We start from the raw sequence: 13,067 nt of genomic DNA, 5'->3' as shown, positions 1-13,067 counted from the left end.
AGGTAACACCTTGACCTTCCTTTTGACAAGGTGATTGCAATTAAGCTTTTCCATCTATCCACTCTGGTCTTCTGGAGATGATGTGTGCTCCTCTGAGTCCAGCACTCACAAGAAGACATGGTGTCTCCCATGACGGCTTCCATTTTCCATGGATGAGATATCCACAATTTGTCTGGGCAATGCCAAATACCCATTCAGAGCTTGGTGCTGCCACCTGGGTTGCCTTGTGGAGTGTACTGCAGCGCTGTGTCTGCACAGCCAGGAAGAGGAGACCCCCAGGTTCCTCTGGTGCTTTGGCCATGTTGTACGTCTTGTTTAGTGCAAAGGCCACTTTGGGTTGCTCCCTTGCTGGCAGCACAAATAATCATGACTTATCGCTGTGCAATACAGCCATGCTAGGTCGGTGGCCTCCCTCTCCAGTCTCAAGGTAGCCATCAAGCTCAGGAATTTTGATGAACCTCATCATTTAGTATCTACCAACTAGGCCCTTATTGTTGAGCTCATTGCCCTCAGCTCCTTTTTGTGAGCTCTGGAGATGTGACCAAGGGAGGTGAGGAACTGGCTTATTTAACTAGGTGTAGGGGATCTTATTTACAGTGGGGAGAGCCCCTGAGTAAGCACCATCAATCAACTCCTAGATGCCCAAACCATAAACATCTATATTTAAATCAACTGTTGGCTGTCAGGGCCAGATCATAGAATCACAGAATCATTAGGGTTGGAAAAGCCCTCCAAGATCATCTGGTCCAACTGTCCCCCTACCACCAATGTCACCCACTAAACCATGTCCCCAAGCACCACGTCCAACCTTTCCTTGAACACCCCCAGGGACGGTGACTCCACCACCTCCCTGGGCAACCCACTCCAATGCCCCGTGAGCTGACTGGAAACTCATCAACAATTTTTTGGGGTGGCTTTTCTTGGACCGTTGTGTCTTGGGGATGGAAGAGTAACAGCAGGCCATTGCCTGAACGGTCTGTGCCATTGGCAGCTGGCACTGCTGAAGGATCTCTCCAACGCACTGCTGCGGGATGGGCTGGATGGGCTGGTGCAGCAGCTGGGCAGCTCCAGGAAAAGCAAAAGCTCCAGGAGAAAGCAGACACTTCCACAGACTGCTAAACATGGCGTGAGTATCCATCATCTTCAGGGGGCCCTAGAAGGAAATGAATCAGTGAAGGCTTCAGGGTCACCTCTGTCATCAAGCAGGTTATGGTGACTTGCAGCCATCTTAATCTGGAAGAGGCTGGGGGCTCTCGCCAGGATTTTGGATCTACTGGTAAAGCTGCTGAGATTGCAAAGCACCTGGTTTTCAGTGGAAAAGAAAGAATCAGTCAGCCCCTGCTGTTGATGGTGGTAGCTAGAAGCCATCATCTGAAGCTGTGAGCTTCCTCGTGCCCTGAGAGACTGGGGGTTGATGGACTGGTGGATGTGTGAGAGGAGAAAAGCAGAATAAAGCACAAGAAGAGACCACGAGGGTGGCCTCAAAAGTGAGAGGGATCCCAGGGACACAAAACTAATTGGGAAAGAAGGCCTGGAAATGGCGAGTAGGGGCTGGTTGCCTGCTCACTCCATCCTGGTACAGGAAGGCCAGCAAGTGGGACAGAGCATGCCGGGGTGATGGGCAGAAATAAGCCATCAGGACCCAGCTTTTTGCATTTGTGGTTCCTGGGAGCTCGAGTTTGACAAGCCACTGTTTTTGGTGTTACAGGATTCGCTGGTGTTTGATACTTCTCGTGATGCCCTGGCCAGCAGCGAGGTGACAGAAGCACAGAGCTTGGCAGCGGAGCCTCCGTTTAGGGTGCTGGTGTCTGAAGGACCCACTAAGGTGACAACAAGCAGCAGAGCTGACGAAGTGTAGTCACATAGATCTGTACCTTTGTCCACCCAGTCTGCTGCAGCAATAATAGAGCTCACACATCTGATGTGTGAGCGATGCCTGTGAGCTCCCAGTCCATGCTCCAGCAATGATCGTCCTGCTGATCCCTCATCCTCCCTTCCTCTCCACCCAAGCACTGCTTCTTCTGGTCCTCTGAGTAAAATTGACCACAGGTTTTTGGCTGGTTTCCAGCTATTCCCCATGCCTGATGTCTGTTGAACTCATCCTGAGTCTTCTCCCCATGTGGAGACTCTATGTGTGTCTCCTGCCCTGGCAGGGATGGATCCGATCCTGCTGTCACATTGGGCTGAGATTGCCCAAGGAACATTTCCTGCCATGACTCCACAGCCCTCATTTGCTTGAGTAACCAGGCTAATCGCTAGAGATAATCTAGTCACCTACATCCTCTGCAATTGCAAGTAACAGATTGTGGTTGTGGGAATTACAAATTCTAGTGATAAGACTCCGTCCTGGACCCAAGTTCCTGTGTGTTACAGCACACCTCCAGGAATAAATTTAGAAGGCTGTATCCAGGCCACCTCTCATAGCTGTTGGATGAGTCCTGGCTCTTAATTTGCCCATACTAGACAGTCCTGATAAGAGAGAGTCCAGTAAACAGTAACAGCAGCTGAGGTGAGGATTTTTAATCCTCTTTTATGGCAGTCAAGAAGTGACTCACTCTCCATAAACCCTTGTTGGTCACTGGTAGGAAATGTTGTCTGTATCTGGAGCACAAGAGATGTGGGAGCATTTGGAGGCAGCTCTGATGATTTTATCTTCTTCTGTGGTTGGTTCAGCGATGACCCAGTTGCTCAGGCACTTAGGTCGGGATAGGCTCATCCCCCCTCTGTCCAGGCTCTTACTGTGATCTCGGGTGAGACGCCTTACTTTTCCAGATCATTGCAACCTGGATGACTGTATCTTAGGGTCTTGAGAGGAATGAAGTGCTCACCAGTAAGTGTGTTTGCACCAGAGGGCTCAAGAGACTGAAAATAGACATGTGCCAGCAAGCCTGGAGCCAGCAATGCTGGTATTTGGGATATGGAGACACCAAAGCTGGCTCTGTTGGGTTTATTAGGGACAGCATCTGGAAATTGGTCACACCATGTACTAGATGGCCTTTGTAAGATAGCGTGTGCTACGTATTCTGTGTTGAAAGAAGCTACAAGACTTTGTGGTGTACTCAGTGATATGCTAGAGGAGACACGGCTTTTCAGATACCAGCATGGACCTATGACAATAATGGAATTTTGCTCATCTTTGCGGGTCAGGGCATTCCACAAATGTTGTCACTGTCTCTGCCACCATGAATGGGGGTTTGGAGTATGCTTATATGGCCTGGGCCGCTTAGCCAGGGCAGGGTGAGAAGGGGCTGATCACCTCCTTGTGAGAGTCTTGGTTTGGGTTCCAGGTGAGAAGAGGCAAAACATTTGCCCCCTTCTCCTCGTCAAAATACACTTACATTATTGTGGGAGCACCATTCCTCCTCTCTGCCCCCCTAAATCTGGCTGGAAGGGTTGGAGACACTCTTTTCTCACCTGGACCACCCTGTTTAGGTTGCCTTCAATGAAAAAGCTGGGAGCAAAGGGGCCAGAGCCCCTCGGCAGTCCTCTGAGCCATCAGGACCCCTACAGCATGCCCCAGCCCAAAGTCATTGGCACTTCCCAAGTAAGGTGCAAGAGGGATCATGGTAACTTGGCTCTTCAGCCTTGTCCTGCTGTCTGTGAGTGTGTTATTGAATAAACTGCAGTGCTGGTAAAAACAGCATGTTGTGGATGAGGTCTTGACTTGGAAAAAGCAGTAACTGCTTTTGTTCTCCCCAGGGTCCATCTGCTGGTGAGTACCAGCCCCTGGGGAACACTCCTGAGTCCTTGGAGGAGAGAAGGAAGGAGAGAGACACGAAAGGGACAAACACTTCTCTCAGCAGTGTATGTAAATGCCTGTTCAGTGACTTTTAATTACATTCCTATTTGTGCTGATTTAATAGGCGCAATGGGATTACATTTTGAAGAGCTTGAGTGGACAAACCCTTGCAATTCTGTGCATTCAGCCTCTATTTTGCTGCAGTGAAAAGCTAATTTAGGGAGAGGATAAGGAGTTCTGCATGAATCAGTTTCAGAGGCTGGAAAAGTCTTTGCTTTCCAACTTCCACTCTGGTAATCAGTAAGACTGTGTTGTCACTCATCCAGCATCCCCTGCAGAGCTTGCCTGTGCCCCCCACACACCCCGAAGATGATCTGCAAGGAAACCAATCCATGGAGCTTCTCAAGTCCTTGGAGGAGAGGACGGAAGGACAGCCACAGGAGGACACCAGCCATGTATGTATTCCCTAGTAGCACCGGGTGCTAGACCAGTGGGGAGACAAGTGATAGACTGGAAGGGACTGGGATGCTCGTCTCACACCCAGTGCTTTGAGATCCCCAGATCCCCAAAGGAGACCACTGCTTGGACATGGGACCTGGGCAGGAGGCTGATGGCCAAACTTGTCCTCTGTATATGGCCAGGGAAGCGGGACCCCCCCCCGCCCCAGAGCCCTTGGAAAATTGTTTTGGTGGTTAATTACCCACTTTGCTGGAAAAAAAGGCCAATTTCTACCAGAGTGAATTGTAATTTAGCAATCCTTTGTGGGGCAGCTGAGCCAAGGTGGCTGTCCCAGAGGAAACTTGGTATAGAATGATTCACTTTAACTCTTCTTTCAAGGTCTGCAGGACATTTGCCTCTTAAAAAGCTCAGGAGATGAGTTACTGCACCTCAGCTGAGGGGAGATAGCACAGAAAGAGGTTCCTTCCATAGTCAGGAGGTGCAGCAGCCTTCCAAGGGCACATGCACGTGCCCTCTAAGTCACGCCATAGCATTTGCAGCAAAGCCAGAGGGCACATCCAGGCTGGCAGCAGCAGTTGTCACAGCTCAGAGGATGGGCACTAACTTGGGGTGCTTGGGGGGCAGTGTGGTTGTCTGAGCCCTAACATCCCAATTCACTCTCTTTTTCTGCCCTCCTGGGCATGAATTTTCTTCTGCGAGCCCTTCCATGCTCAATGACTTGTACCAAACCCAGCACCCTTCATTCTTCACAGCATTTTAACCCTGAAAGCAAAGTCCAGCTTGGCTGGGAGACCCTACCCCAACACCGTGCGCTGAGTGGCACCAGCCCCAGGGAAGGAGAGAGGGCAAACGCACTCCCTCAGTGCTGCTTTAACACTTTTCCATCTGATATGTTGCTGTGTGATGGAAGGAAGGCTATTTTTGAAAATACTTGGAGGCAGGATGCCCACAACCTGAGTGGAAAAAATCCCTTGGATGTTTGCTTTCAGCCTCAAGTGCAGCTTCTGCTAGGAACAGCATTAGCAAGGACATTTCTAGGAACAGCGATGGGGGAGGTAGCTCAAAGCGGGGAGACCCTGTCAAGAGGAAATCTTGCTCTGATTTGAGCAGTCTGCTGGAAACTTGCCTCTGCTCCGTCGCTTCAGCTGTCTCCTGCCTGGCTTTGCAAATTGCCGCGGCGCTGACTCACGAAGCTGGAACAATTGCTGTGGCAGCAGCCACGAGAGGGCTCCCGGCACAAGCACACGCACACGAGCACTCACGCGTGTGTGTGTGTGTGCAAGCTGCAGCCCTGCAGACTGTGGCCTGTGCAACGAGCATCCCTCAGCTGCTATCACAGGGCAGGGATTTAGGAGCTCGCAGAGCCAGTTTCCAGCCCACATCCCACATTTTTGTATTGCTTCTCTTCCTGCATGCGCCGTTTCCCTTTGCTGGCCATGGCTAAGCTGGAGAGAGATTTGGAAATGCAGAGGATGGACACCAAACCCCTCACTTCTCATTCGACTGGGTGTAGGATGCCAGCTGAGATAGGAGCTCTCTGATGCCCCGCTCTCACAAGCAGGTAGAGCTCAGTCCCTAGGGACCTGCACCCTGGAATTGGGGCATCCAAAATCTGTACTTCCATCTGAAGCTGTGGACTCCAGCTGTGCTCCTCGTGGTTTCACGCATGCCCCCTGCATGGAGTGACTTAATAAATCAGATCCATGACAGGCCCAGCATTTTCCTCCTTGATGAAAAGGGAGTGACCCCCGTTTGTCTGGTTTCAGGGAACTAAAAGCATCCATGTGCCCAAACACTGTGGCCATGGTGCTGGGAAGGATGAGGGGGTTGAGGCAGAAAAAAAAAAAGCAGTACTGTCCTCAGCAATCAGGGATGTAATTAATTTTTAATGCCTGCATCCCAAGGATGAAAAGCAGACTTCGCATCCCATTTGAGATACCACTTTCATTTTTTTAAAGCCAGTGGGAGGAGAGGAGCAGAGCCACAAAACTGCAGGCTCATTTATCACCAGAGACCTAAGATCAGATTTTTTTTTTTAACCAAAACTTCACATTTTGGGTTTATAGAGATGATTTCCTGCCCCATTTATCCCCCTCATCCTCCAGAGGAGGAAGAAGCATGGGTGAAAGGCAGGGAGCCAGGAGCAGCCCCTCTCCCCCCAGCACAGATCCCTGCGCGCAACGCGGGGTGATGCAAAGAGAGCGAAATGGAGCCGCTTGTTTCCCCGTCAGCAGCAGCTGTAATCACGAATTTTACCTGTTAAAAGGTTCATGGGGCCCTGGAGAAAAGCATTCTGTAATAGCCCAAGAGCTTCATCTCAGAGGTGCAATTTCTGGCTGGCAGGAGTTAATGGGGGAAGCAAATTAACTGGCATAAAGAGGCAGGATGAGCCCAGGTACACGTGCCCATGCCAGAAGCAGTGCCCAGTTGCTCTTTCCATGGATGAGCCACTTCTTTGGCGCTATGGGACTGGTCTGGTCAGTTCCTGCCCCCTCCATCTCCCAGCCTCCCTGCAGTTCAACTTACTCATTTTCAGGGTTAATTCAGATAAATGTCCCTGGCTGTCTCCATGTGGATAAAACCAAAGTCACTTAATTTTTTTTTCACTTGATATCTTCTTTCTTTGCTGTTTCTGTCTTTCCTGTTCCTCTTTCTTTGCAGGAGAATTTCTTCCTCCCCCTTTTATTTCCATTTTTCTCTTTCCTGTCCTAATTGTATCCGTTCTTTTACTCCTCCTTTTCTCCCTTGTCTCTTTTTATTTCTTCTTTTTTTTTTTTTACACTGCCACCTGCCATCAGCAAATCACTGCTTTAGAAAGCAGCAGCCTCTCCACTTTTCTTTTTTGCCTTATTGCTGGCATCTCAGCGCTGGAAACTGCTAAAATTGCGGAGGAACAGCAGAATGGAGGAGAGTTATTACCCCCAGCAATTTCCCACCACCCCTGGAAATGGCAGCTTTATGAGATCACATGCACATGGGTCGCCATCCAAACCTCGGCGAGGTCTTGGCAACCCACGGGCTTGCCTCGCCTTTTCCTTGTGACGCTCTTCGCACGTCTGCAGAATGAACGTGGACCCATGCGAAACAGCAGCGGCATTTTACAAATGCTCTGCATGCAGATCAGCCGCGACCCAGTGCAGGATGGACAAAAGCCACCCAAGATGGGCACTCATGAGCAATCTGTGCCAGCACATCATCAACGGGTCTTTAATTCCTCCTCCTTACACCTCACTATGTTGCAGTAAAGAATTTCAATTTTAATTGGTCCAAAATATTTTTTCCTTACGTATTTCGGTGAGTCAGAAACTTCCTGAGTTTATTAGCCAGTTAGTGAATGTTACTTGAATCCAAAAAAATAAGGCTATCAGCCCTGCAAACCTGCCAACGTAATGTCTGTGGTTGGACTAACCAGCATTTCTTACAAGTCCTTTATCTAGGATTTACTTTTCCTTAAGTTTAGCCATCCGAAAGTTTCAAAATATACTTCTAGATTAAATTGTGAGATCAGTCTAGGTCTTTGAGTCTGAAAATGATAATAATGCAGAAGTAGTGCTAGGTGCACCCCATCCTGATTTTCTTCTCTCCTTCCCATGCTCCTGTCAGGGCTCAGGGTTGAGGTTTGGGTGCAAGGAGGTGCCCAGCCTTCTTTTGTTATGGATCACCCCATTGCTTTTTGCCTTCGTATCAAAATATTTGCCAAAGCTGATCTGCAGTGCCTCCATCATGTGGCTCGGGGAATAATTGCTGTACACTGAGATATCCAGCAGCTAGGAATATTATAATATTTACAACAGCAAGCAGATAATTTGTTGTTGCTAACATGGAAAATTACAAGCAGTTTATGATTCGGGCCAGTAACTATTTGTACAAGCTTTACTGTGTGTGTCTCAAATATGTACCGGCCAAAACCATGAGCATTGCAAACATCAGCAAGAGGCAGATGACCGAGGAGAGTGATCAGGCATCAACAGTTGTGTTATTGCAGTCAGATATATCGGGTACAATAAATGCTCAGCAGATGTGTTACCCAGGCATGGGTGCTTCAGGGAAGCATTTAGAGTTCAGAGTTGCAAGATTTTAGGTATTCCTCTGAAATAGCGATAAGTTAATTGCACGGTCCTGAATAAATAATAGCATTGGGTGCTCAGCAGGGTGGTGTTTCCTTTCCTGCAGGAAAAGATGAATTTGGATGATGGCTCTGCACTCCCAAGGCATGTGAGGGCCAGGAGATCAGCCCAACAGGACAGATACAAGGTAAAAACCCTATTTCACCGCGGTGGCTTTGGGCTGGCCATTGCATATGAGCAGAGTCACCGGTGTAATCCCCAAGGGAGCAGTGACCCTTCCTTGTTGGCTCTGTCACAGGTGCATCCCCCCGGTGCCCCAGGAGCTCTGAAATCCCCATCTGGATCTGCGGTGAGTGAGACAGCCTGGTACAAGGTTGTCTTCAAACACATGGACGCAAGGGAAACCCTACTTGCCTCTTCTCACCGTGCAAAATCATGATGAATCATGATGAATCTGGGTGGGGGGTGAAAGTTTAGTGATAAATATTAATAAATAAAGCAAGAAACAGCTGCAGGTGAGGCTGTCTTTCTTGGCAGAGCAGAGTGTTCTCCTTGTATTTGGCAAGGGAAACGCAATGCTCACAATACAGAAGTGGCGAAAATCAAACTTAATCAATGAGAGAACATAATTACCTGATTCGTGGAGAAAGCAGCATGAGACAGGGGTATTTGGTGTCCTGAAAGAATAGAAGATACTGGTATGTGTGTGTAAATGTGAAAATACTTGAGTGCATTTACAAACACATACATCTCTGACATACCTGCACAATTACATCTCCAACTGTAACATAATAAGCCAGAAATGGAAAGTGCAAAGAGTTGATTTTACAAAATTTAAGAGAGCAAGACCTACCTCCAGGAGTTAAGGGTGAAAAATTATGAGTCCTCGAGACTCCTTTCCCATGGCTCAAGGGGTGAAATATTTCTCCACCTGCTCTCACACTTTTCTCGTTTCTTCTTCAATTCAAGACGTACCCAGGCCCTCAGCACCCAAGCAGGATTAAGGTACAGCATGAAGCCCCAGGGCTCCTCTCACCCCAGCTACATGTGATGAGGACGTGGCCAGTCCTTTCTCCTGCGGAATCCCAACTCCTTGTTGTACCTGCACTCATTTTCTTACAGAAGGAGGAAACGGGCCGGCCAGATCCACCCTTGTGTTGCCAAAAGGTCAGTGCTTTTGGTTCACCTTTTAATGCAGATACCCAATGGTGCTGGGGTGAGATGGGATCCCAGAGCATCTTCCCCGGCAGTCTCATTTAGAGGCTGAGAAATCACAGATGAAAATTGGCCAGGTTGGTGGGTTCAAGAGGTGGTAATCAATGGTTTTGGCCACTGGCAATGAGTAGAGGACCCATGCTGGAACCTTCCACAGCTGTTTCAGACATGCTTTTAGTTGTTTTGTGCCTCCTCAGTAGTTTTCTGCTCTATGAACTTCTCCGGTCTCCTTCAGACTCATGGCATTTTTTAACATCTGTGGTATCCTGGGACAGGGACACCTTCAGCTACCACTCATCTCTGGCCCCAGTTCCGTAATTTGTCATCTCTCTTTGCATTTCCACAGTGAAGGATGGGAGGGATGGGTTCAGGGACAACCCTGATCTGGTTAGGATCTGGTTAGGATAGCCCTGGTCCACCAGCAAGCAGTGGAAAGGAGGTGGCCCTCACTGCAGTTTGCCAAAAGGTGATACGGAAACAAGGGCAACCCCCACATGGCCCAAAGAGGGAAGGAGAAATTCCTCATGCTTGCAATTGAAGGGGCTGTCTGTTGTTTTCCAGGGAGAAATGGGAGCTCCAGGAGCCCGTGGAGACAAAGGAGAAAAGGTAGCAATAGTGCTTTTGTGGCCTGAGTCTCTGAGATTTGGAGAAGGAAGCTGGGGACACACTGGTGGAGAGGACATCCTGGGTCCATGGGAGACTGCTGATGTAAACTGGGATTGCTGCAGTCCCACCTTTATCCCTCGATCTGGCTGAATGCTTCTGCTCCCTCTCTCCCGGCAATGCTAACACGCGTCTGCCATGCCTCAGGGGGAAGGCAGAAAATTCAGGGGGGGTCCTGATGTTTGTTCTGCTGGATCGGTGAACTGAACAGGTGACAGTCAAGTGAAAGCCAGCCCTGGCACAAAGACAGAGATGGAAGAAGGGCTGGAAGATATTTGGTTTTTGTCTTACAGGGGCAGCCCGGGGAGATGGGGAAGCCTGGAGAAAAGGTGAGCTGAGGAGTCGGGATCGGCAGCTGGAGCAGGACAGTGGTACCAGCTAGGTGGCCCAAATCCAGCACTGGGGATTGCCACGGGGAAGCCAAAACCCTGTACCCTGCTCAGACCCAATGCCCACTGGGTCAGCTCAGTACCCCAATTCCTTCAGTATCCCACCTCCTTCAGTACCCCAACTCCTTCAGTACCCCATCTCCTTCACTTTGGCCCCATGCTGGGGCATTTGGCTGATCCCTGGCCACATGAATATTCCCCACCTCCTCTGGGGACATCAGAGGCATTTCTGTGGTGGGCACAACTGGAAACCTTTGCTCTCACTCAGGGTAGCACGGAGCTTGTACTTCACTCCTCCTCTCCTACAGCCTTGGTAACTCTCTCTTCATTTCTCAGGGCACCAAAGGAGACAGAGGGGAAAATGGTCAAAAGGTAAAGAACAGCGCTGGTACCACAGTCAGGGGTGCCTCTTCTGACACCAGGAGACCTTGTGTCCTCCATGACTGCTCTCGCTCCTGACATCTTACCTCCCATCTCAGGGAGAGGTGTCCGGGTGTCCTCCTGAGATGTGGGCTCAGCGTGGCTGGGATGGGTCACCCACTGGGAGACACGGCTTCTGTCTGTTGGCTTGTCAGGGAGTGCTGGTGGCTGCTCTAGGCAGGACACACACCTTATGACTAATGCCAGAAGGTATGAGTCTCACACGGAGTCTTCTGACACCATCTCCAGTAATATTCCCACAACTCAGCTCCCTCTTTTCTGAAGCTCAGAATCACTGAAGGTTGAGGCTTGGAGGCACCTCTGGGTCCTTCTGGTCCCATCCCTGCTCCAGCAGGGCCACCCCAAGCTGGTGTTCAGGTGGCTTTTGAAGCTCTCCAAGGAGGGGACACCACAACCTCTGGGTACCTATGCCAGGGCTCCAGCACCCACCCCGCACAGAAGTGCTTCTGGTGGGCAGAGCAAACCTCCTGGGCTCCAGGTTGTGCCCTGTTTGAGCTGAGCTCTTTAAATGCTCTCAGCAACTTTATCTCTCCAGACTTCCCATCATCTAGAGGAGATGTGCTCTTTAGACACTTTAGCATAGGATCAGTCCTGAGGGACTTCAGCTGGGTATCCAGAGAGCAGCATGGAGCAAGCTCTTGATGGACCCACAGTGGAAGAAGTGGTCTTGCTTTTTTTCTTGACCTTCTTCTCTTCTCAGGGAGAACCAGGAATTGGATTCAGAGGTCCTGTTGGTCAGGCTGGTCCCCCAGGATTTAAGGTAAACCTGTCTTCTCCTCTTGATAGGATCTCATTTGTTTTTCTATGGGTATTACTCTCTGGAGTCCTTGCTGATCTTTCCACTGCTGGGTGGGAAGCACAGAGGTGGCTGGGATGCCAAAGATAAGGCAGTCCCAACTTGGAGAGGCAGGAACACCACCACGTGGGCTGGGGACAGAGGGAGAGCTTTGTGTCCTCCAAGGGACCAGTTCAGAACAGGTGTGGTCCAGAGGATAAATATGACTGTGAAAAAAATCAGGGAATCGTGGTCTCAGAAGAGAGATGTTTCTGCAGTCCCTTGGGACATTGCAGGCATGCAGGGTTTGAGTTCAGTGCACAGCTCTGTGGGTGTGAAGGTGAGGGTTCCCCACTCTAGAAAGCCCTTCTCCAGCCCTAGGACTTATCTGATGGGCCTGAGCTGGAAGGGGTGCCCCCAGATCTACGTACCAGTCATGAGAATTCAAGGAAACACCCCAGGCTTTCTCCAGGACCTTTGGGAGGCCGTCAATCCCACCTAAGATCTAAATTCCTTGTGATTCACTCAACAGGGTGAGCCAGGGGCCCCAGGACCTCCAGGAGCTCAGGGCGTCCAGGGCATTCGAGGCAACGCTGGCACTCCTGGGTCACAGGGGGACAGAGGGGCTCCAGGCCTGCCCGGGACACCAGGACAGAAGGCAGGTGGTGTGTGGTGAGGGGACTGGGCATGTGGTGTTGGACACAAGGTGAGAACGAGCGTGGTCCTCCTGAGACTGCACCAGGTGTCCACTGCAGGTCAGACCCCCACCTATCCAATTCTCCTGAGCCTATGCATAGCCCATGAAGGGAAACAGAGACAAAGCCTGGTTGCAAAATGAGTGGTAACAGCATTGATTAGACGAATTGGTGTGGTTGGGGAAAAAAAATAAACAGGCAGGGTTTGGTCCAGGAGGATGTCCTTCAAGTTCAAAACAAAAGAAACGGAGTTCCAAGCAAGGCAGGGACCCATTGTTCTCCACTGAAACCTAGTGATGTGACCTGATGAGGTGACTGGGAAGAAAAGGGGTGGTTATGGGGCAGAGGGTGTTAGCAAGGGGGCTAGGGGTCATTAGCCCCTGGGGACAGAAGAAGCAATGATTGTCACTGCAAGGACAAGGAGTCTTAGTGGGAGGTGAGATGGGGGACAGCAACGTGTCTAAACTCAGGGTCTTAGATGTAGCTGAAGTCCCCTCTCCTCAGTGACAAAGAAGTTCCCATTGGGAACACCCCAGTGATTATTCCTCCTGCTTGCTGCCCGTACACAGAGCTTTAGGGACACTGGCTCCTGCTTTCAGGATGGCTGTGGGGAAAGAGGGCTCT

The 13,067-nt window shown here is 50.1% G+C and overlaps 1 protein-coding gene across 1 annotated transcript in view; it reads left to right on the top strand.

Moving 5' to 3' along the window:
- The window catches only part of LOC308188614 (uncharacterized protein), a 113,208-nt gene that overhangs the window by 65,623 nt on the left and 34,518 nt on the right, over positions 1-13,067 (top strand). Inside the window, exons 55-67 of the mRNA XM_080577820.1 lie at positions 992-1,126; positions 1,709-1,825; positions 3,700-3,804; positions 4,066-4,194; positions 8,372-8,452; positions 8,564-8,614; positions 9,235-9,270; positions 9,388-9,432; positions 10,042-10,086; positions 10,437-10,472; positions 10,869-10,904; positions 11,674-11,733; positions 12,281-12,406. Of these exons, the coding sequence (XP_080433946.1) occupies positions 992-1,126; positions 1,709-1,825; positions 3,700-3,804; positions 4,066-4,194; positions 8,372-8,452; positions 8,564-8,614; positions 9,235-9,270; positions 9,388-9,432; positions 10,042-10,086; positions 10,437-10,472; positions 10,869-10,904; positions 11,674-11,733; positions 12,281-12,406 (1,002 nt within the window). The remainder of the gene's footprint in view (positions 1-991; positions 1,127-1,708; positions 1,826-3,699; positions 3,805-4,065; positions 4,195-8,371; positions 8,453-8,563; positions 8,615-9,234; positions 9,271-9,387; positions 9,433-10,041; positions 10,087-10,436; positions 10,473-10,868; positions 10,905-11,673; positions 11,734-12,280; positions 12,407-13,067) is intronic.

This window comes from Anser brachyrhynchus, assembly GCF_964034855.1.
Source record: "Anser brachyrhynchus genome assembly, chromosome: 1".
Taxonomy (NCBI): Eukaryota; Metazoa; Chordata; class Aves; order Anseriformes; family Anatidae; genus Anser; species Anser brachyrhynchus.
The sequence above is the reverse complement of the archived record's forward strand: the minus strand, read 5'-3'. Positions and strand labels throughout refer to the sequence as shown.